The sequence below is a fragment of the Bombyx mandarina genome, chromosome 15, assembly GCF_030267445.1.
Source record: "Bombyx mandarina strain Sakado chromosome 15, ASM3026744v2".
In the NCBI taxonomy this organism is placed as follows: domain Eukaryota; kingdom Metazoa; phylum Arthropoda; class Insecta; order Lepidoptera; family Bombycidae; genus Bombyx; species Bombyx mandarina.
Window position 1 is genome coordinate 8108469 of NC_143221.1, and position 23965 is coordinate 8132433.

The 23965-nt window shown below is 37.8% G+C and overlaps 1 protein-coding gene across 11 annotated transcripts in view; it reads right to left on the minus strand.

Annotated features, from left to right (window-relative positions):
- Positions 1–602: 602 nt before the first annotated feature.
- Positions 603–23965, minus strand: part of raw (NDT-like domain-containing protein raw) — a 57239-nt gene continuing 33876 nt past the window's right edge. For 5 of the 11 annotated variants that reach the window (XM_028182977.2, XM_028182974.2, XM_089733231.1 and 2 more), the window contains 11 exons: positions 20684–20801; positions 19985–20076; positions 13628–13749; positions 11087–11298; positions 10382–10731; positions 9748–9849; positions 9252–9403; positions 6434–6589; positions 5410–5734; positions 4629–4795; positions 603–2285 (listed from right to left, as the gene is read on the minus strand). In XM_028182977.2, coding sequence (XP_028038778.2) covers positions 2148–2285; positions 4629–4795; positions 5410–5734; positions 6434–6589; positions 9252–9403; positions 9748–9849; positions 10382–10731; positions 11087–11298; positions 13628–13749; positions 19985–20076; positions 20684–20801 — 1934 coding nt within the window. In that variant the 3' untranslated portion in view covers positions 603–2147. The remainder of the gene's footprint in view (positions 2286–4628; positions 4796–5409; positions 5735–6433; positions 6590–9251; positions 9404–9747; positions 9850–10381; positions 10732–11086; positions 11299–13627; positions 13750–19984; positions 20077–20683; positions 20802–23965) is intronic. The other 6 variants (XM_089733236.1, XM_089733234.1, XM_089733233.1 and 3 more) reach the window with 2 other exon arrangements.

Sequence of the window (23965 nt, forward strand, 5' to 3'; positions counted from 1 at the left end):
AAAGGAAGACAATTAAGGTGGGGCCATAATAGCAAGTGGAAAGATTTTAAAAACAGCGCCATAAACTATCACACTTCAGCTATGTTCTGATATACACTGCGAACACTGGAGTGTGACGCAAATTTATTATACTGCGAAGCCGTTTCTTTATAGTTAGCTATGCCGGTCACTGTTTAAAACGGAACACAGTAGATTATACTGTAATCGACATTTGTGGACTGTATATGGTCAGTCCTTAACGGAACTAATTTCTCCCCAGTATGAATAATGCTAATGCATATCGGAACATAGCCCTCACTGCAATCCGGCACATGTCACCTTTCAAACTGCTATATTCATACCCTTTCCACGTCCTACACTAGCGCTATTAAAAGTTGGTAAAAACGATTGATCAATATCAATTAATTATAATAACAAATATAATAAAAAAAAAATCGAATTCCTGGGGTTGTATAATTTTTTTTCGTATTTATTGTTACTAACATTTGCTTATAAAATAACCAGAACTCTATAAATTTTGTATTTAAAGATTGAAGAGTTGCGTTTGAAAATTATAATCCGCCATTTTTTTTATTTACCTTTTATTGAATAAAAGTCATGAATAATTATAAATTTTATATTTACACGTGTGATGTTTTAGTTTTAAAATAAGCGTACATGGCATAAAATTATAATTAATATTTGAAATATTTTCCTATAAATTAGTTATTTGTACTATCAATCAACATTATAAAGTACTTAAACATAATAATTAAATGGGTGTGTGACTAGCAAATAATATTTGCTGAATTTAATACAATATATTATAAAAATGAAATATTTTAGTAACAGTGGGTCAAGTATTGAATCACCCTAAATATTCTACTAATACGTTATGTTTGGAATAGTGGATACTAATAGCTAACTTTATAATCATTGTTTTTTCGCAAGCATTGATTACGCCAGAAAGTACGTAAGTTAATTATTTTTTTTGTAACATTATCATTTATTTAAAACTACAAAATAAAATGAGTATAAGGTTGTTAAGTTTTATATTAAATGTTTGCATTACTTAAAAATTTCGCGTTTTAATATACTAAATCTTAAAATTGCTACGTGAGCAAGATATTTGTACTTTACGAAAGTTATCCGTGCGGCTGTGTCGTCCGAAATCGTTTCCACGAAATATCTCTACGTCGAGAGGAATAGCGAATAAGACCCACTGTAAGTACATTTCAAACAATTAACTAATGTCGTCCATAGTGAATCATCTGACCTCCGTGCTCTTTGACATTATGTATAATTATGAATCCTTTCTTAAGATTCAGGACGAACGTTGTGATTACTAGACTTGCATACACAACTATTGTACACGACGTGTACCGTACGCAAACTATTTACTATTCGCTAAAATAATGAAGTGTAACTACACAGTAAAATTTCCTAAGCAAATTCATCACAGAGATTTGTTATATCCTCGTTGAGACAACCTTTGCGCTCTCACATTCATTCCCTTTCGTGCGTTATTCGTTAGAACAACACTTTAAATTTACAATCTATAAAACAATTACATTTATACAATAGAGAGTGATGAAATAAAAGAGAGACATTATTTTGTACTAAGCTAAACGTCTTGAAATTAATAAGTACACTCATATGAGACTCTTTTCCACGCGAATAAAATATTACTACGTTTTAAAATGATGTTTGTAACATTGTGATGTCTTTATTTAAGTATTTGTGATCGTAGGCCGCTCCTTGAGGTCGGAATGTTACATTTCTCGGACAGACCGATTAAAAAAACACTATTATAACATTTAATTAAAAAGGAAGGATATAAAATATCTAAAATATTTTCTATCAGAACGTTGGCTGCCTTGTGTTGTATGAAACTGATTATTCGTTGTTTTTTTTTTTTCAATCGCCTCATATAACTTTTTCTATATAATGTAACAGGTATAATACGGCAAGTGAGATTCGCTCGGGAGAAACCGAAACTGACTAAAGTTCCAACGCGATACAATGTGACGATTGTCGATTCGAAGCGGCGTATACCGTAGACCGGAGAAAACTTGCTTAGTTTTTCCGTAGCTTTTTTTTTATTGTTGTTGTTATTGTATTTTTATATAACTGAATCAATTCTCACGAACGATTCGTGGTTGCGTAGACTACGCGGCCCGCAGCCGAGCCACGACGCAAGCCATCGCCGATTCGACATTGTCGAACACCGGCACGCCCGCCCGCCGCGCCAGATCCGACAAGTAATGTCGGCCGCGATTGTAGTCCTTCACCGCCGCTTCGCTGTACTGTAAGTTAAATAAGTAATGGTAAAGTAAATATTAAGAAGAAAAAAAAAATTTAATTCCGGGTAAAAATGATCAGGCCGACATAATAGGTAAAAATTATAATTTGCGTAATTACTGGTGGTAGGACCTCTTGTGAGTCCGCAAAGGTAGGTACCACCACCCTGCCTATTTCAGCCGTGAAGCAGTAATGCGTTTCGATTTGAAAGGTGGGGCAGTCGTTGTAACTATACTGAGACCTTAGAACTTATATCTCAAGTTGGGTGGCGCATTTACGTTGTAGATGTCTATGGGCTCCAGTAACCACTTAACACCAGGTGAGCTGTGAGCTCGTCCACCCTTCTAAGCAATAAAAAACAAAAGTATATAGGTAGGTATTAGTTAGTATTAAAAAAAAAAAAAAAAGGTATTAGTTAGTAGGTAGGCCTGGGTAAAAATTATTAAGCCGACATAATAGGTAGGTAGGTAGGTAGGTATTAGTTATTAGGTATTATATGTATAGGTAGGTAGGTATTACCATCGGTCCTGATACATGTATAAATTTTCGAATTAATCGGACGTCTTGAAGTCGGTCAAAATGACGTTAAAAGATTTCATTACACAAATCGATATACATACATATCTACAGATAAGCTGATTAAAACGCTATATTATATAGGTGATTCATTATTCTTTTTTATGAAAATTACTTTATTTTAGAAAAAAAACTTATATGCACCTTAATCCTTGTGCTTTTTTATGAAAGCTTTATGGCATCGATTAAATTGTGTCGGGTACATATGAGTCGTCTATTATCAAAGGCGGCAATCTGTACATTTGGACAAAAAATTTTTATTGATATGTCAATACAGATTTATTTGAATATAATCGTCTCCTTCAAAGAATACGGTTCAAAACCTGCATTAAATAAAGGTTAATAGTTAACCTGTTATTTATCTAAGATGTCGTTCCGAAGAGTTTTGTGACTGCCAATGGAATACAAAGTCAATAATTCGTTTTTCTGATTTACCAATCATTGTCCAACAGTCAGATTGCCGCCTTTGATAATAGTCGACTCATATATGTTATTATATATTTACGCAAAAACAGTACCAGTCCTTGCTTTGTGTAGCCAAGAGTCAACACTATCATGAAAATAACAAAAATAATAATGATGAACGTGTCTTGATTTTTTCCAATATTTATTCATTTAAATATCTAATGAAATGTACTATATGTGATTGTATTTAACTTTTTAAACATAAACTAAATAATATTGCCAACAACCAAAAGATCATTATTTTTATAATAATTTTACTACTTAGCGATAATTTTTACTTTTATCAACAGAAATTAATACATAATACACACTAATACACAATACATTTCAAAATATCAATCTATGATTTCCCAACCCTATACATTGTCTTTGGTTACTCGTCAGCCATTGTTGTTTACTACATTAGTCTATATGGAGGGTAGAGGTAAGGAGAACCGTCTGATATGGGAGAAGCTTGAAGTATCCCACTTTCAGTACTAAATAACAGTTCAAAAATCCTCCAGAATGGCGCTAGCATAGGCACAGGGTATGATATTAATTTAGCAGTTGTTAACTGATTGAAGTATGCTGTTAGGAAATTTAATATGTTTAATAACTAGAGTAGTTAGTGACAGTGTAATTTAAAAGACCTAGACCAAACTAATTTTGTCAATGTAACCTAAATATATTGCTGAGGTAAAATGCGGAGACATCGATTGCATTTTCTTATCTGCTTTAAATAAAATACTTTTTGTGATATTTGTAGTGCTTACAGTTCTTTCGTCCTTTTTTATTTCTTTATCTTATTCTAATAACTTTTAGCGCCTTTTTTTAAATTTACCCGTTTGCTACTGTAGCGCCACCCTTATTTAGCAGATTTTAACGGACACATTTTTGACGGAAATTTTACGATGCGCGCACACCGTGACATAAAATTAACAGAATGAAGTTGCCCACTAAATCGCTCATTACAATACGACCGACGTAACTTGGCAAGTCTGAATATAGCCGCAGGTGAACTTTCGCGCATGTTCACTCGTAAAAAAGTATTATTAGCATTCATTTTTTAGTAATATAAATGACAAAATTATTATTTAATATAATTCATACTAAATATTATTAAATTATGAACGTTAAATATTTATTATTAATTATTTAATATTAAAAAAAAAGTAATAAATTTAATAAAAATAAAGTATAACTTCTTACGCGCGTACATAGGTACACGCACCCTTTTTTCACAAACAGAGACGGTTCTCCTTACCTCTATCCTCCATGATTAATCTACTGAGATTGGACAACGTATAGGTAGGAGTGTTTATACTCACAGCGGGCGCGGACTTCCTGTCCATCGGTTGAACGATGAGCACGGTGTTGGCGGGCCGCAGCCCCATGTAGTGCGCGGCCAGCACCATCGCCGCGAAGCAAGGCGCGTCGGCGCTCATGCAGAACACGAGCACGCGCGAGCCCAGCAAAAGATCCTCGTCGTATGTACCTGAAATTTTTATTTTCAACTGATTCATTTACTTGGATACTTGGGGACGGTTCGCGATGTGTGAAAAATAAACATAAACTATATATATACATAATGATATCCGAGTATGTACTTCATAGTAAATAAACTTAAGACAAAAGACTTAGCTGAGTTTTGTTATAACAATATATCTGATATAATAAGACAACACTTAAAGCCCTTAATCTCTTTTAAATTTAATATTTTAAGCAGTATTAATATATTATACAAATCTGAACTTTCTTTTTACTGAATGACACTGAAGAAAAACCCTTTCTTAAAACTAAAGAGTATAATAAAGGTTTTTCTTTATATATATAAATATTTTATTTAGATAGAACTGGTGGTAGGAACTCTTGCGAGTCCGCACGGGTAGGTACCACCACCCTGCCTATTTCAGCCGTGACGCAGTAATGCATTTCGGTTTGAAGGGGGGGCAGCCGTTGTAACTATACTGAGACCTTAGAACTTATATCTCAAGGTGGGTGGCGGCATTTATGTTGTAGATGTCTATGGGGTCTGGTAACCACTTAACACCAGGTGGGCTGTGAGCTCGTCCACACATCTATGCAAAAACAAAATGAACACGTTTATACCTTTAAAGGGTTGGGGCGTGACATCCTCGGAGACGGTATAGTAGTCGGAGGCGCTGAGTCTGTCTGTGCGGTCGGTAGTGGCGCGGTCTCGCAGCGTGACGTCACCGAGTGTGCGATCCCGCAGCGTGACGTCGGCGGCGGCGTGGTCCCGCAGTGTGACGTCACCGGCGGCGCGCGCGTACTTGTCGCGGCGCGGCGACTCTGCGGGCTCGGGCGCCGCACGCCTTCCCGCCGACGAGAACATGCGCGTGTAATCGTTCGCACGCGGAATCACGTACGAGACTCCTTCGCGCCGTAATATTTCTTCCGGCCGCGTTGTGTCACTCTGAAACCAATCAAAAATATAGATAAAAGTTTTGATAGATGTTACAATATCGAAGCTATAATGTGGTTCTACAATATTCGTAGTAGTATATCTTGTTCCTGGATCTTGACCTCTAAGATTATGCTCTATCTTTATACATATATTCGTCCAATGATCGAAAAATAATATTATCATGACCACTTAAAGATTTAAATTCGTTTTCTCTGTTTTATGTTCCTTTTTGTTTTTTTTTTTTATTGATATTCAATGTAAACATTGTACAATGTAAACATAAAACTGATGTTCCTCAAAAGTAGTAAACAAAAAAAGGAAAAAGAAATTGGTTAAAAATTTCATTATATTATAATAATATGTCAATGTATTGTCTTTGAATTTACCTTTATAAGCAGAAGAAAGCCTATGAAATTTCGTTTCGAAAATGGCCGTACTTCCACACATCCTTTCATGCTTTATAAAACTCCTATACGAATCTGTCAGTCGTGACATATAGTTGTACATAGATATCCACTATGATCGCTCTGTAGAGATATAGAGGTGATCGGCTTGTTTTGGGGATAGACAAATTTTGGTGGCCCGTAGATCTTTCATTAAGAGTCGTGGATGAACTCAAGTACTAGGAGGGGAGGTCCGCAACAGTTGCGCGAGCGTCTCCTGATGTCTAACAGCCCAAGGGCAGTATAAGCCCAGTAGATTACCTACCGGGAAGGTGCCACAGAGGTAGACGTCGTGCGTGGGCGCGCCGAGCATGGCGGGCAGCCTCTCGAGGCGTCGCTCGGTGCCCGGCGTGAACACGCTGTCGCCGCTCTCCGCCGTGCCCGCACCCGCGCTCTCTCTACCTGTCCTGTTCCCGCCATTCTGGAACACGAACATAACTGTTTTTTTTGACGTGACAACGTCTTATAATTCGATGGAGCCGGCTGCACGCACGAAAAAACATGACTCATGCGGCGTTACCTCGCTCTGAGGCGTATTTTCATATGACGCTGTCACGTTCAACTATCGTCAGTAAACCAACTTTACAGACAACCGTTTTTTTTTTACACGCTTTATATTAGCTTCACGTGTATGTATGTTTGTATGTTTGTAACTGACTCCTTTAGACGCGAGACTATCGAGGACCGATGACAATACACTAATTTGATAAGATTATTCCATTATTCAATTTGCAAAATAAGATTTTTGACAAATTATATAATTTTTATCTATAGTCGATAAGGCAGGAATTGATGTTAAAGTACTTAATAGTTTTAAAAATACGCTTTTATAGAAAATTTAACTAAAAAATTAAAAATAAATAATAGTTTAAAGAACTAAAAAACACGCTTTATATAAAATTCAACTAAAAAATAGAAAATAAATCTTTATAAATTTAAATTGAAAATATGTAGTGTAAAATATATTTTATTGTAAACAAAGCGTGGGGTGCTTATTCCCTACCTATGCTGATAGCCTTGAGAGGCTCATTGGGCTGTGTCTATGGGTTAATTCACTCGTCGAGCCCTTCGTCGCAAGCGACGGGTTCGATGAGGGCGGTGACAGGTGCTTGTGGTACCTAAAGGCACCGTTAATGGATCGGGAGGATTCGTAATGACGTGTTTAGGGCGACGTCGACTGTTTACCATTCGGTCCACAGGATCGGGTATGGGAATGAAGGAACGGAGCGGAGCGGTATGGATGAATGGCAGATATAGAGCATGACTGAGTGAGAGATAGGATAGGAGATGTCGTGTTAGGAAGTAAGAAAGACGGCGAATTAATGTGGAGCACATAGTTTTATTTTTTAAGTGTGAGGAGGTTAGTTACCGGTCGCGACGGCAGACAAAGGCGGTGTAACTCTGAAGACGTAAGACTTTATATTTTAGTTCCATAGATTATCAAAGACGTAATAAACATCAAGTTTGTGTCAACCGTTTCACTGGCCCAACCTGAATAGAAAACCCCACATAAAACTACATATTATCAAACCGCAACCCGCACAAAACTAATACAAATCGACGGGTGAATGGTTATTTGGTTCAAGCAACATTTTTGCAACTTTACATGCGAGCCATTTAAAGTAAAAAATTTGGAAAACTATATCTTAACATATAAAAAAAAATCTTCAGCTATGGGTCAGAATGGGGTAAACTTAATTGAAGTTCAATTAAAAACATCGTATTGTTGATACTACGAGCAAACACAACGGAACTTTAATTTTTTTTTTTATTGCTTAGATGGGTGGACGAGCTCACAGCCCAAATGCGCCACCCACCTTGAGATACAAGTTCTAAGGTCTCAAGTATAGTAACGACGGCTGCCCCACCCTTCAAACCGAAACGCATTACTGCTTCACGGCAGAAATAGGCAGGGTGGTGGTACCCACCCGCGCGGACTCACAAGAGGTCCTACCACCAGTAAGTAATTACGCAAATTATAATTTTGCGGGTTTCATTTTTATTACACGATGTTATTCCTTCACCGTGGAAGTCAATCGTGAACATTTGTTGAGTACGTATTTCATTTGAAAAATTGGTACCCGCCTGCGGGATTCGAACACCGTTGCATCGCTACATACGAATGCATCGGACGTCTTATCCTTTAGGCCACGACGACTTCAAATAAACAGATAAATGTCGCTTAAACCAAGTAGCCTTTTACTGTGGCTAATTGTATGAGGAACATTAATTCCTTGAAATTTCTCGCGCGCCACCTTCTGAACTTTGATCCTACTGTATAATAACTTATGTGTCATTACGGTCTATAAACGATTTTTTTATTGTTTAGATGTGTGGACGAGCTCACAGCCCACCTGGTGTTAAGTGGTTATTGGAGCCCATAGACATCTACAACGTAAATGCGCCACACACCTTGAGATATAAGTTCTAAGGTCTCAGTATAGTTACAACGGCTGCCCCACCCTTCAAACCGAAACGCATTACTGCTTCACGGCAGAAATAGGCAGGGCGGTGGTACCTACCCGTGCGGACTCACAAGAGGTCCTACCACCAGTAATTTACATTTTAAAGTTTCACCAAAATCGCTTCAGTATCTTTTGCGGGATATAACCACAAACATTCATACGTACTAACTAGCTTTCACATTTATAATATTAGTATGACGTTAATGAGGGTGTGTGTAAATGAATTGCTCAGGAGCAGTAGGACTACTGACTTCTAATTCTTATTTCGACTCCATTCATAATTACAGGCCACGGATTTGGACCAGCACAGTCGTGCCTACGTCCGTATTAGGGATCCACCCTAAACGTCTTCTACGTAAGGTAAAGATCTAGCAATAGCGTTCCGTAGATCATATCACACCGTATTTACTATTGGTAGGGTATATTGTGAGGTTTTGTTTGTGCCGCATAGCGATTATGCTTTGCGGTTTAAAAGGGGAGACGGCTTTTGTGCATATTTTGGTCTTTGAGTATGTCTCTGGGTGAGCAATTTACGTTGCGACATCTATGATTTAAACCACGTGGGCCCAAAACATTGACCGCCATTCTAAAGAAAATAAAATAAATCAAGCATCGCACCTTAGGAATGAAAAGTCCAAGCTTCCTCCCGTACGCTCTTAGTCTGGCGTTGTACACGTGTCGCACGGTGTTGTCCCGGGGCGCTTCACCACGGTCACCCCTCGTTTCTGCACCACCTTCAGAACTCTCCGTGCCGTTCCGATTTTGCCATTCTGTCATTATAAACGATAAACCATTGCTTTATTCATCTTACGGATCGGACGTATTTTTTATACGTTTCGTTTTACAAATATTTACAGCGAACAAACGACACACCGTTAGTCGTAGTGATGATAAAATAAACGCAACAAAAAAAAAAACGCAACATTCACGGAAACGCATCTCATAATCAGACGACCTCATGACAAAATAATGATTACGTTCGATGACGACTCTGCGAATGTGACATGCGCGCCTCATGATGTCCAACGACAGAAGCATAATATTAAATCAGAGCAAGCGAAATCGAAATCGAAAACAATGGGGTGTCGAACGTGCAGTGCAGGGTCGCACGCACCGGCTGGGGAGGGGGCGAACAACTCGCGGAGGGAACGGAACGCGCGCCGCACCCGCGCCCCCACGCCCGCGCCCGCCATCTCCGCGCTCGGAGATGACACACCTTCAACAGACACCGTCTCGACTTACTCAATACATATTCACGATTCGGGACTACATACAACACTTTATATACCGTAAAATGGGGGGAATCGGGACACTTTCAAAATCCAACACAAATTTTCCAATAAAATTGAGATTAAAATGGTTCCGGAGATTTAAATTTGTATATACGATGGGTTATTAGTTCATTACAAAATATTCACAAAAACTAGCTTGACCCGATTCACTTTGGCTTTGGAGTGAATCAGGTTACGTATAGAGACAATAGTTTTTCGATAGGGCTGGCACTATTTAGATTTTTGATAGGACTTTTTAATATCTTTAATGAGTTACAAAACTTTGATGACTAAATTAAACTATTAAATTTTTTTTAAACACTAAATAAAAGTCATTAACAGTTCAACAAAGTTAAATCTAACAACCCAACAAAAGTATTGTGACATCCCAGATTTATTCCCTATTCTAACTCTAGTCTCTATTCCCCCCAATTTACTGTACTGTAATTTTATTAATGATGCCGTCGAGTGTCTCACCTGCGTCGGTTGCGAGTTCGGCGACGGCCGCGCAAAACGTTTCAAAGTCGACAAAGTCTGCGGCGGGCAGGCTCCGTTCCGCGTTCTCTTTCGACGTTCTCGTCACTTCTTTGAGGGCGTCGATCGCCCTGGTGCGAGGTAACCGGCCGTTTCGCCCACCGGCTGCATCGTAGGCGCGTTTCAATCGGAGGATCGTGTGACCGAGCGACTGTCGCGGGTGCGTCCTAGCTCCGCGCAGCACGGTCCCGGCGCACTTCAACGCGGCCGGGATGTCGGTGAACGCGGGCAGACCGCGACGTTCCACCGCTTCCTGTAAAGTGGCTCTCGCTCGCGACAGCTCCACGTACTCGCTGCAATAGTAACAGTTCTTTCGAATTCAAAATAGAAGTTTTAAAGTTATAAAGCTACAAGTTTTTTTTTTATTGCTTAGACTGGTGGACGAGCTCACAGCCCACCTGGTGTTAAGTGGTTACTGGAGCCCATAGACATCTACAACGTAAATGCGCCTCCCACCTTGAAATATAAGTTCTAAGGTCTCAAGTATAGTTACAACGGCTGCCTCACCCTTTAAACCGAAACGCATTACTGCTTCACGGCAGAAATAGGCGGGGTGGTGGTACCTACGCGCGCGGAATCACAAGTGGTCCTCCCACCAGTATAAAAGTAAATTCATTCACAAGCTACAAGTAAATTCTTCAAACTCACTGATCAGAAATCGTCTCGTTGCCGATGTTCTGTCGGCGGGTATACGGGCGCAGTACGAGCAGCAAGTCGCGCGGTGCAGCTGCGAGGTGTGCGGCCTCGACGCTGGCGGCGACGGCTCTCGTCTCGCTGTCCAAAACGAAGAGAAGCGCTCGAGCTGCCGCTTTAGCGCGATGCTCGACCTCTATCAGCTCCGTGGACCAATCTTCCACTTGCTGTTGAACAATTCTGTCTCCATTATATCCAATGATAATGAACACGAAGCCCGCACAGATTATAACAAGACATGTAACATCTAATCTGTTCATAAAAACCTACAGCGACAACAGAGGCAATATATGTAATTTATACTAACGCTAGGTTTTTTCAATCGTTACAATCCAATTTAAAGCAGATTTAGAGGTCTGGAGGCCTCAGGGCAATAGAGGAACCGAGGCCCCCTAGCCCCAAATTATTTTCTAAATAAAATGAACAATCTTTTTCAGTCGAGTTTTCCAGTAAATAATTTGTTGTGGAACCACGTAAATTCTCTTGTTGTGGAACCACGTAAATTCTCTTAGTATTTAACAAACACATAAATATAATCAGAGACAAGAATTATCTGAAATTAAATTTTAGTGTTAACGTTAACATTACGTAAAACAGCGAAAAAAAGCATATCGAAGGAGAAGGAAAAGATGTTTACTAGTGTTTACTTGTCGGAATTTGAGTCTTTTTTTTCAAATCTCTATTGTGAGGGTCCTCCGTATGTGGAGGCTCCGGGGCTTTCGGCCCCGGTTGCCCTGCCCTAAGTCCGGCCCTGATTTAAAGTGAGCTCCCATTAGTAGATCCATTGATTGTGAATTTCAAGCGGACACTTGAATACATTTAAGTTATGTACAATGTATGCTAAACGTAATACAAAAGAAAGTCAACGTATGCTATTTTTCATACAAATTAGTCGTTTTCCGATAGCAGCCGTTATTTGTTTGATTTAATTCGTGAACGTGCAATTTATATTAGGACGTGTTTGTATCTACTCTGATAAGGATCAAAAATGATATAATGTTTTTCTCTTAATATTATAACATCATATTGAGCACACGTACGAATCGGAACTTTTTCTATGCGAACACGCATTATTGACGAAAGATTTTTATCAACCTTTTAGATAAGCTATTCGAGTTTTTTGAGAATATTTTTGATATATCTACGATACATTTGAATTAAATCCGATTAAAACTAATAGAGGTCCGCGCGGGTAGGTACCACCACCCTGCCTATTTTTGCCGTGAAGCAGTAGGTAATGCGTTTCGGTTTGAAGGGTGGGGCAGCCGTTGTAACTATATCTCAAGGTGGGTGGCGCATTTACGTTGTAGATGTCTATGGGCTCCAGTAACCACTTAACACCAGGTGGGCTGTGAGCTCGTCCACCCATCTAAGCAATAAAAAAAAGCACGTTAGATTTTTCAAGTCATTGTCAATGATTCAATGTGATGGCGATTGGTTATCGTGAATTGGAATTCGTCACGTAAACGAATCACAAGAAACCGGAATCATCACACGAAAAAGTACTTCCTTACTAGTGACGTCACGTTATAATGTTCACGGAGATTAATTGAATTAATGTCGGTAGCATTTATTAATTATCTTTGGCCTCGTGCTTGTTATCGAATTTCGTTTAATTGTAGATACTAGAAAATATCTGTGATAAAGTGCGTGTTTCACAAAATCATTCATTTACTTTCTAAAGCATCGACGAAGATCAACAGGCAGATAGATAGTCGAAAATATAAACGTTTTTATGAACTTCACAACGGAGATGTCAAGAATTTAGTTGTGACATCACTCTGCGTGTACGTTTGTAATTTAAGCAATCACTTAAATATATCTATATAAATAATTCGTTTCGTCTTTGATTGTTGTTATTATACTCAGTTGTTTATCTCGGTGAACTTTTAAAACTATTGTGTTTCGTCAGTAGTACGATTAAAAAAAAATTGTTTACAATCTCAGTTTTCTGTATTTAAGTTGACCTATACATAAAATGTTTGTTCACTGTTAACGCTGTTTTACGCTGTTGATTAATATTTTAAATGAATGAATATATGAGGCCGTCATCGTAAAAGTGGCTTAATCCACAATTTTTCATAATCATCATCATCATCATCAACAGCCCACAGTCGTCCACTGCTGGACATAGGCCTCTCCCAATCTTCACTATGCTTACCTATATTTATATTGCAATTTATTTAAAATATAATAAATTTTGATGCAAAACCGGCCTATCCGTAGTTTCACCCATGGATAACAGATGGCTTTGTAAACATTTTTTTTGCGTGCGTAGCCCACTGAGTTTCTCGCCGGATCTTCTCAGTGGGTCGCGTTTCCGAAGTAGTTTCTACGAAGCACTGCTCTTGCTTGGGCTAGTGTTAGTAAATTTGTCACGCTGAGTCTCGTGAGCTCACCTACACGCTCGATGATCTAGTTTAACCCCTCGAAGTTGCTAGAATAGGTGGGAAGAAAAATACCTGTAATGTAACAATCGTAATGCACAAAACTCACCGGATTGAAATACGTTATTCCCATCTTCTTTAGCATCGGAATAGCAATGTCCGATCTCCAAGTAGTCGGGTTGCAGGAACCGCCGAGGAATACTTCGCATGGCGGAGGCGACGGCTCGCTACCTGCGCATCATTATCGTCAACAAACGGTTCAAGGGTAGACAGCGGATAGCTTAGCGGAATTGAAAATCTTAAACTCGTGTTAAGTCAAGTTCGAGGTCTTTATATGCAATAATTTTAGAATATAAGTTTAATATACTATACAATCTAATTCAGACGTGATCAGCTTGAAATAAAAATTTTAGTCACATTTGTTTTGGTAGTTTTGTTTTGCTTAGATGGGTGGACGATCTCACAGCCCACCTGGTGTTAAGTGGTTACTGGAGCCCAAATACATCTACAACGTAAATGCGCCACCCACCTTGAGATATAAGTTCTAAGGTCACAGTATAGTTACAACGGCTGTCCCACCCTTCAAACCGAAACGCATTACTGCTTCACGGCAATAATAGGCAGGGCGGTGGTACCTACCCGTGCGGACTCACAAGAGGTCCTACCACCAGTAATTATGCAAATTATAATTTTGCGGGTTTGATTTTTAATACACTATGTTATTCCTCCACCGTGGAAGTCAATTGTGAACATTTGTTAAGTACGTATTTCATTAGAAAAATTGGTACCCGCCTGCGGGATTCGAACACCGGTGCATCGTAGATACGATTACTCCGGACGTCTTATCCTTTGGGCCACGACGACTTCAGAGGCAGATAGTTTGTCTCGTTTAGAGATTATTGACGTCCATCGACAGGACAGTGTGAATGTCGTCACCGACTTTTAAACATGGATCGTGGTCTTTGCTTTTTGGCCGACGAACAACAGCCGACTTCGTAGCTAGTTACCGTAGCACACGCGTAAACGACCATCCCATCATTCAAACGCATGATCAAGTGAAAAGTCGTGCGAACTGTTAATGAAAAATAATCCCGATTTTTTTTTAAATGGAATCCGTTAATTTTCTAATTTGGCGAATTTCTGGTAGAATCGTGTATAGCAAGTAAAAACGTCTCTAGTTGTGTCGCGAAGCAATCGCGCGATCGATCTGAACCGCTGTCCCACCCACAACGGTCCTACAATACAAGCAAAACTTCGATCTCATATCTCAGCTTAAGCTACAGTTACTTTAGCATAGCTATGGACTTCGGTAATCATTTAACAACAGGTGGGCGGCCAAATCGTGGGCCCAGCTACAGAAAAAAAACACCTTACCATAAACAATAACGTTTACATTTTATGTTTTATTGTAGGATAGGATGACATTTTATCTTGAAGTTTCATAATTCGATAACCACCTCACGTATATACACATTCATCAAAATAGGCACCAGTCCCAAGATCTAAGCAAAGTTATATGACCATACTGAAACTGTTAATGGTCGTAACATACAGACTTTTCAACCTGAATTCAATATATTTGACCTTTCAAAGTTAACTATTTTCCACAGATATTATGTAAAATGTAGGTATTTAAATTGTAATCGACAAATGAGGTGTAGTCAACAAGGCGAAGATGAATTATGAATTTAAGAATCATTATAAATATTGTGACAAGGTTGATTAATTGCAATGAATCGAACTGTTGACATTAAGGATCGACTGTCCTATTCAATGATGGGCTAAGGCACGCAAAAGAAACACGTTTAATTGAAAACAATTGCGGTACGATTTAGCACGCAACTAATTTGAAGATATCGGCGTGGGAGGCACTGCGGCTCGAGTAACGTGAGTACTCATCATTGAGATGTTTGATACGTTTGAATTTTCAAATTTAATTCGAGTACCTACATTTTACGGTTGTGCGAAAAAAATAGTCGCTGTTGGAATGTCAATTAACACGCAACCGAGAAAAGCAGGAAAAGTTCGCGCGATTCTTTCTAAAATTATAGAAGAAAAAAAACACTAAAATATATTTACGTTTCATTAGCGAATGCAAATAACAAGTTTGGAACGCGTTAAAATTGGATTGGCTCAATAAAAAATATCCGGATAGTCGAAGAATATAAATAAAAACAAAAACACAATAGACATTCACGTAAGTGCTTTATCGAAATCTGATCAAACGATCGTATAGTTAAATTAGAATGATGAATAGTCCTATTGGACATATAGATAATTAATTATGACAACTTGTACGAGAAACCGTAGTGCCTGCTAACAACAGATTTCGTTCGTTCAAAGCTGTGCTCCTCGTCAATGATTGATGACTATCGACCGCGTAGGTTGCGACATGTAGGCCGCACGTACTATGCTCAACACACCCACTTGGAGATTAATGATTCCCATAAATGGTAATGAATTCGGTCATTTAACTACTCAAGATTTTTAATAATAACCAAATTGATCGTCTCGTGCGAAGTTATTTTACTGCTACCTTTGGTACTGCCTACGGTTATAATAAAGGTATTGGCGGGCTATTAAAACAGACAATCGTTGTTAGAATTGAATTGAATTCATTCATGTTTACAGTGCAGTTTATAAGTCGTGGCCGGCCAGCACATCAATCCAATTCGGGAACCTCGTTCAATGCCAAAACGAAAACGTAAACAACAAGGCGGCGGACAGATCAACAAACGCAATGTACATCGCCGTGACTATCCACACGCGGCGATTTTTAAAGTACCACAATCGTAATCTCTCAAACCTAAAACGAGAACTTGCCGTACTATTTTTCCTAAATCCAGTTAACACAAATACACATCACTCGATACAATGTATTATTATTCGACACGGACACAAACGTTTTTGTAATTCGGAACGTAAAATCGATTTTCACCGCGTAAATGTAGGGTAAATAGTATTTGTTTATATGTTAGCGGGAATAATTTTTAAACGCACAGGGAACTATCATTGTGGTAGGCGGCATGTCTGCAGATGTATCGTGCAGCCGTGCGTGGCTGCGAAGCACGATGTCCACCCGCGGACGGACGACGGCCAACTGACTGGCGTTCGCGCCACACAATTACTCGTCCAAGGAAGTACTAGCCGATGCCACATTTTAAAATATTATGTATAATCCGTCATGTCTATGGCACTACGAACACATGGTTGCGGGAATTAGTGACACTTCAAAGACTGCTCCTCTTTGCATTACTTTCAAGTTTCTTGACTTACAAGATGAAGAGACAATCTGACCAATGAAGATGATCATAATCAAGGTATGTATTAGGGTAGCAGATCAATCAGATTGTGTCAATACAAATAAAGCAGACTGAATGTACAAAGTTTGCTGTTAAAAATTAACGATGAACAGACCTAACGATCGTTTAACATAATTTAACAAAACAATGACCCGAGTACTTAATCTATTAACATAAATTCAGATAATGTTATGAAATATTTAAAAAAAAAAAAAAAAATGTTCTCAAACTGTCAATTCAAACTACATCTAATAAATGTCAACTAGATTACAAAAACGCCATTATAGAATTGTATTAGCCGTCTCACAGAACGGTCTTCCGGGAGATAAGGAAGTAAATGCGCTTCTTCGTCGTTTGTTTACTTTATAATATGTCGTACGTTAGTATCACGTGGTGTGTATTTGCGTTATCCGAACAAAAATCGTGGGCACCTCGTTATTCGTTCGAGGGACAACAGGCAGACAAAGTGACGTTTCCTTAGTCTGTTTATAGTACGAGCGGAAGAGCCTGGAAGGCCGCATACAATATTTACTTAGTCACGATCACGCACTTCCACGAATTCAGTAAATTAATGAGAAACGAAAGTCATTTTTCGGTCCTGTTTTGCCTAAACTTATTTAGGATCGCATTCAAGGTACACCGTGACTTTGAGACGTCACTATCCTCACGTTGTATCGCACGTGATGCATTCTGAAACCCACGGACGCTATTGATCATTTTCTCACATAAACGATTTAATAGCTTTATAGAAACTCTCGATGTTTGATCTTGCGTGTTGTACGCTTAAACCGATTCGTATTATATAACCAGTTAGTTATTTTGGAATATTATATTATTCAGCAATCCACGGATTATAGATCTCCAGTCTGACGTTAGCAGCTTATCTTATTAATAGTAAATATAGATTGAGATTTTAATCGTATAACATCAACATAATGTGACCTGGCGTTAGTCATAGTACGTGATGCGATAGGAGATTGACGCAAATTGAACGCATCACGGTTGCAAGTGCAAAATACAAACTAACATCGTACGTTATAAAATTATTAGACGAATGTATCATTACATGATGATTATATACCTTTTGTTACAGAGAATATAACATATAATCCATGTTGCATTATCCACGTTTGTAAAGAAGATAAGCTTTCATGTGATAAACTCACAATCGATACTCTGATGTTTAACGTGATAATGTTTTGGTACGTATTTCTAAAATACTTAATATAATTTCAACGAAATCGTCATCTAATTGTCATTTTGAAAATATAAAGTCGATATTTACGCGTCTGATGAATGGCCGTAATTTTGTAATAGGCAATGAGAAAGTGCAACCCAAACTACTATATACCACTCACTACCAGTATAGAGTATGTTCTACCTGTCTTGCCTAGTTTCTAAGGGAGCCCATACCTAGACAATTCAGTGTAGAGAATGCTGACAGTCACGATGATACATGAAGTCGAAACCAAATTGCATTGTACGACTGTAATGGAATTGTATTGTACAGCGACTGATCTAGATCTATCCTTCAAACTGGAACCTAACTTCGTATAGAAATGGGCACGTCGTTAACAGATCGAAGGCTCAGGCGCTCATAGATAATTTTATACACAACCCATGGCCCATGCCGTTCTTAATTCAAATAACGTTCTTAAGTCAGATTTCAATAATTGCAAACGTGTTGTCAAACTTAATAAGGACACAATGAAATTTTACGTAATTACGTACCTAAGACTAAAGGATAAAAGCATAGTGGTGGGTACTTCGTTTTGAAGCTGTGTCCTCTCGAAACTACTTTCACGGTTCGATCCCGCTTTTTTAATGTCATTCTATTATTTCAGACGCCTTGAATGCTTTATAGTTTTTGTGGTCACGGAGGATGGAAGTCGAAAATAATATGATGACAATAAAAACCGCGAGCGGTTTAACGCTCGACGCGGGCATGAAATCTCCATCTTCGGATCCGAGATACATTCAAATAAAGCTTGTACGCGCTGAGGAACCATTTAAGGTGATTCTATCATATTATTTTTATCATAACACCTCTCGCCGTCAAACCAGCGTTAATTCATAATACTAATTGAAATTTTCCTATATCGCTCCCCCACTGCTGAAGATCTCGACCACATGTGACGTTCTTCCACTGTGTTCGATCATGGGTGACATGGACCGCATGGTACAGATTACCCCCAAGTGCTTCTTTTACTAGATCTGACCATCTGGCTGGTATTCTGCCTACTTGAAAGCACTACATTAATTTGCAGTGTATTTCAAAGAATATTTCCACCACGTACCAGTAGGCTCTGGAATTTAACTTACTTAAAAAGTTCCAAGACATTTGGACAGAGGCTTTATTTGCGCTGATCTCGAGGCTGTTCATGAGTGAAGCTGACCTCTTTTGTGGTGGCTAACCTAAGCATTACGTGTAACGATAACAAGATAGTAAATGAAGTACTGAATAATTATAATGTTAATGTTTTCACTTTAAGTCCCTCTTTGGATTGGTGACATTTTTACAATTACAATAATCAAGTGTATATATGTACACGATTGTTTATTGTTTTAATTTAATAATTCAGCACTCTTTTTTTTTGTTGTTAAATTTAGAAATATCTCAAAGTCGTCAGCACCGTAATTGTCAGCTGGTCAAATAAGGAAAACTAAGACTTTTTCACTATCTGACCACTACAATCGTGCGTGGGATGATAGAATTAATCGAGGCCCCTAATTAATGAAACATGACGTAATAAATAACTTATTTCGGTTGCAGAGCTATAAAGATCAAAATTGAACAATCATCGTGTTTACTATAAGAACGAAACAGTGATTCGTTGGATACGGGCGGAAGTTTAAGAGTCAGGAAACTCATAAAGAATTAATACTGAAACACGTCCACAGTTTGACAGACACTGGGACTACAGAGTATTTCTGGATTAGTACCGTGCGGAACGTTTAGTCACCATTTGTTTCATCCCGACTCAAATCGACCTTCCACAATATAAAGTTGCCGAATAAAGCTATAAGCACGGTCAATTAGCTGCCGTAAATCTATGAATTTAATAGCTATATATTACGGATTTAGGTGGGCCATGACAACACTGACTGTTGGCAATACGCAAAGAAAAGTCGACATTGAAAGCGAGGAATGAAACATCTCTTACCGTTCACGTGTTTACATATCGCATCTTTATCCCTCAGCTCGACGAGTTCCTTTTCAATGTTCCATTGAGGTGATTCCGGCTTGCTGGACACCCTGCCAACGAAACGTTTGGACACATCAATAATTATTTCAAGCTCTATTGTTACAAAACAGCCACGTACAGTTATTCAGTGCATGACAAAATGTCTCTTATTGTCTGACGTTCAAGGGTCAATGATCGCCTCACCACTCGAAGCTCAGAACAGTCTTAGGTTCAAGACCGAGTAAACGACAATTGATCATATTTAACGTCACCGGTAAAAAAAAACATGATTCATATTTAATTTGAACGGAAGGTACATAATGAAATTTACTAACTACACATGAAGTACAATAATGACTAATTCAAGTTTTATATGTATATAAGCACTGACCTAAATCGTTGTGTGATATTTTTGAATTTTGCTTACTGTCCATGTACCCATGTTAGCCGTTGTAACTATATTTGAGACCGTAGAGCTTATATCTCAAGGTGGGTGACGCATTTACGTTGTAGATGTCTATGGGTTCCAGTAACCACTTAACACCAGGTGGGCTGGAGCTCGTCCACCCATCTAAGCAATAAAAAAAAGTACTATTGAACAAAATGATGCTGCTAGAGAATAGAACAGTAGAAGTGAGGTGGAAATGGAAATGGAAATGTTTTTGTGTTGATACTCACTGCCTCGCTTGCCTTGAGCACCGGCGTAGCTCAGCTGCAAACACGCAGAATTCTCCGAATGTGAGAGTGAGCGATTTGCGACGCGCACACTGTCGTGCGCATACCAGCATCTCGAATACTACAACAACAACGTAACGTAAGTAATGTCGTTAATAAAGACAACCGCATTCCCGGCAAGGCAACTTGTACGGTCAACGTTTCTATTAAATAATAATTGTCGTACATAAACTATATAAAATTCTTAAAATATTCAGAACAGTATTTGCCTTGTCATTATTATTATAATGCAGTGGCACCAAAATCTAACTGAAATCAATAGTCTCCTCTAGAAAAACTATACAGTGAACAACCAGTATAGTGCATAAAAAGAAAAATAAACCTTCGAAACCGCGTTAAAACTGTTAAAATATGCGTGAAAGTTGTAATAACGATAATAATGATTTTTATTACCAGATTACGGGAAATATGTAAAGTTTATTTATTTATTTATTAAAAATGGTTCAGGATATGTTGCGCAAAATCGTATTAAGTTGTAATTAAGTGTCGATCCGGAAGTCCGCGTATGGATTTATAAGTTGCGAACAGTGGGGCAATAAACAAGAGTCATGAACTCATTGGGAGGTAATTGGTCATCAGTGAGCAATAGCGGTGAGATCACACGTTCGGCCTCATACAAACAACCTAAAAGCTTTGTATACATGTAATTGAACACGTTTATTTAATGTGAGAAATAAAAATCATAACTATTGATATCGTGATCATGCTATAAAGATAATAAAGAACTAAATACACGACAAGTAATATTTTTACTATTAAATATTTTTAGACATGCCACACTCTTGTATGAAACTATTGTACTTATGTACAATAACTCACGGGTATTTTGTTCATGGATTTGTTGAAACACGATAACAAGCCTTAGGAAAATAAAATTATTGATTCGTTGGTAAGAATATACATTTATACGATAAAGTAGATTTCAGCATTAACAAATTTTACAGCTTACAGTTTTGTACATAGATAAGAATAATAATTGTAAATACTAATGTTATAATTCCGAAAGTAACTCTGTCTGTCTGTCTCGCTTTCACGCCAAAACTACTGAATCGATTTAAATAAAATTTGGTACAGATATATTCTAGAGCCTGAGAAAGGCTACTTAGAGATAGGCTACTTTTTAATACGAAAAAAGGGTTGTAAAAGGTTAAAAGGGGACGATGAAAAATTGTATGGAAATATTGTCATTTTTAGAGCTAAAAACTTGAAACTTATTTTTAGACTGGGATTCGATATTAATAAATATGACAATAAGTTTACACGTCAGAATAACACATAGACTATAATATATAAAAATATAGTGTGAATTACCAAAATATTCGTCGTGGCCTAAGAGAGAAGACGTCTGGTGCATTCGTGTTGAACGATGCACCTGTGTGCGGGTACTAATTTTTCTTATGAATTACGTACTCAACAAATGTTCACGATTGACTTCCACGGTGCAGGAATAACATCGCGTAATAATAATCAAACCCGCAAAAATATAATTTGCGTAATTACTGGTGGTAGGAACTCTTGTGAGTCCGCGCGCGTAGGTACCACCGCCCTGCCTATTTCTGCCGTGAAGCAGTAATGCGTTTCGGCTTGAAGGGTGGGGCAGCCGTTGTAACTATACTGAGATCCTAGAACTTATATCTCAAGGTGGGTGGCGCATTTACGTTGTAGATGTGTATGTGCTCCAGTAACCTCTTAACACCAGGTGGGCTGTGGGCTCGTCCATCCATCTAAGCAATAAAAAGAATATAAAAAAATAAGTTCAAAATGAATGATTCACCATTTAAAATACTAAAAGTTATTTAGGTCATGTCCTTTTTTTGTCTGATAAAAACTAACCCTAAAAACAGCCAATCCACGATAGCAAAATTACAAATCTGTTCATAAATAACAAAAGTTTTGGTTGTTTAAAATTTAATCTAGACAAAGGGCGCATTATTTTTGTACAATGACATCAACGATTAATATAGCGAAACAAAGGAACAGAACGTCCCGGTCTTCTTCTTATCTTAGAATCTTAGAATTTTCCTAGCGGATTCAAATTATTTATTATTTGCATGTACTTAGAATTCATTATCACATATGCCCTACTTGGGCTTTTTATAAGCTCGACATCAATTAACTATCAAATTCAATCCACGCGGAAATTTCGTGCCAATTATTCTTGTGCCTGGAAATAACACAAAACCGTTTGAAAAAGGGTAGAATTTATTGAAAAAGAGAGAGAGAGGGGTATGATTTTCTTCTTCATTAAAAAAATTATAATCGTGCCATTGTTTCTTGGTGACGTGGTCAAAGTGGCTTTAAATTTGGACATTTCTAAAAAACCAATCAAAAATAATTTGAAAATTTAATTTTATTTCATAGTATTAAATTCATAGCCAAATTTAATCTCGCTCGTTATTTAAAACACATTGAAAATGGTAAAACAGCGGATTGGGGTTACTTTACACTTTATTTGATGACCGTTTTTTTAAGTTTTCTCTGCATATTTACGTTATGTGAATAATTTATTAAAAACATTTTTTGTAATTGCTAAACCAGTTATGTAAGTAGTTAAATTATGTTAAGTTGTTAATGTTCTATTTTTATGGTAGTTTTACATTCATTGTTTTCAGAAGACGTGTTTTCAATTCAATTCAAATCATTTATTTCAACTCAAATATTATGAATTAAAAAAAAAAAAACTCTACCAATGATTCAAAAAGGGCCACAGCTCTGAGAAGAACAAGTAAAATCAAATCATCCGCCCTTTATTTCTATTTTGTTTTTAAAAAGTACTTTATAATTTTACATAATGAAATTATAGAGGATTACATTTTTGTTGTATGAATAATATAATACACACGACCGGAATTGCGTGACTAACTAGTTTTTATTTTAATTTTCAAATAATTCTAATACATTACGTTAGGACTTATATTTAATTTACCGGGTCGCTCAACCTTCGGATAATCTGGCACAACAATTTAACAAACAAGGCCATGCCTGATAAACTTCCCTAACTAGCATAAGGTACTGTTGAATTAAAACGATAATATAATATAAATAAATATATTATTTAGTATGATTACGAATCATTTTACAATATCCAATGGTGTACCTTTCGTAACAAGACGAAGAAACCCCAAGCCCGACGAACTGCAAAGATTTGTTTGTTTGTTTGTTTCGAATAGGCTCCGAAATTACTGGACCAATTTGAAAAATTCTTTTGCCATTAGAAGCCGACAT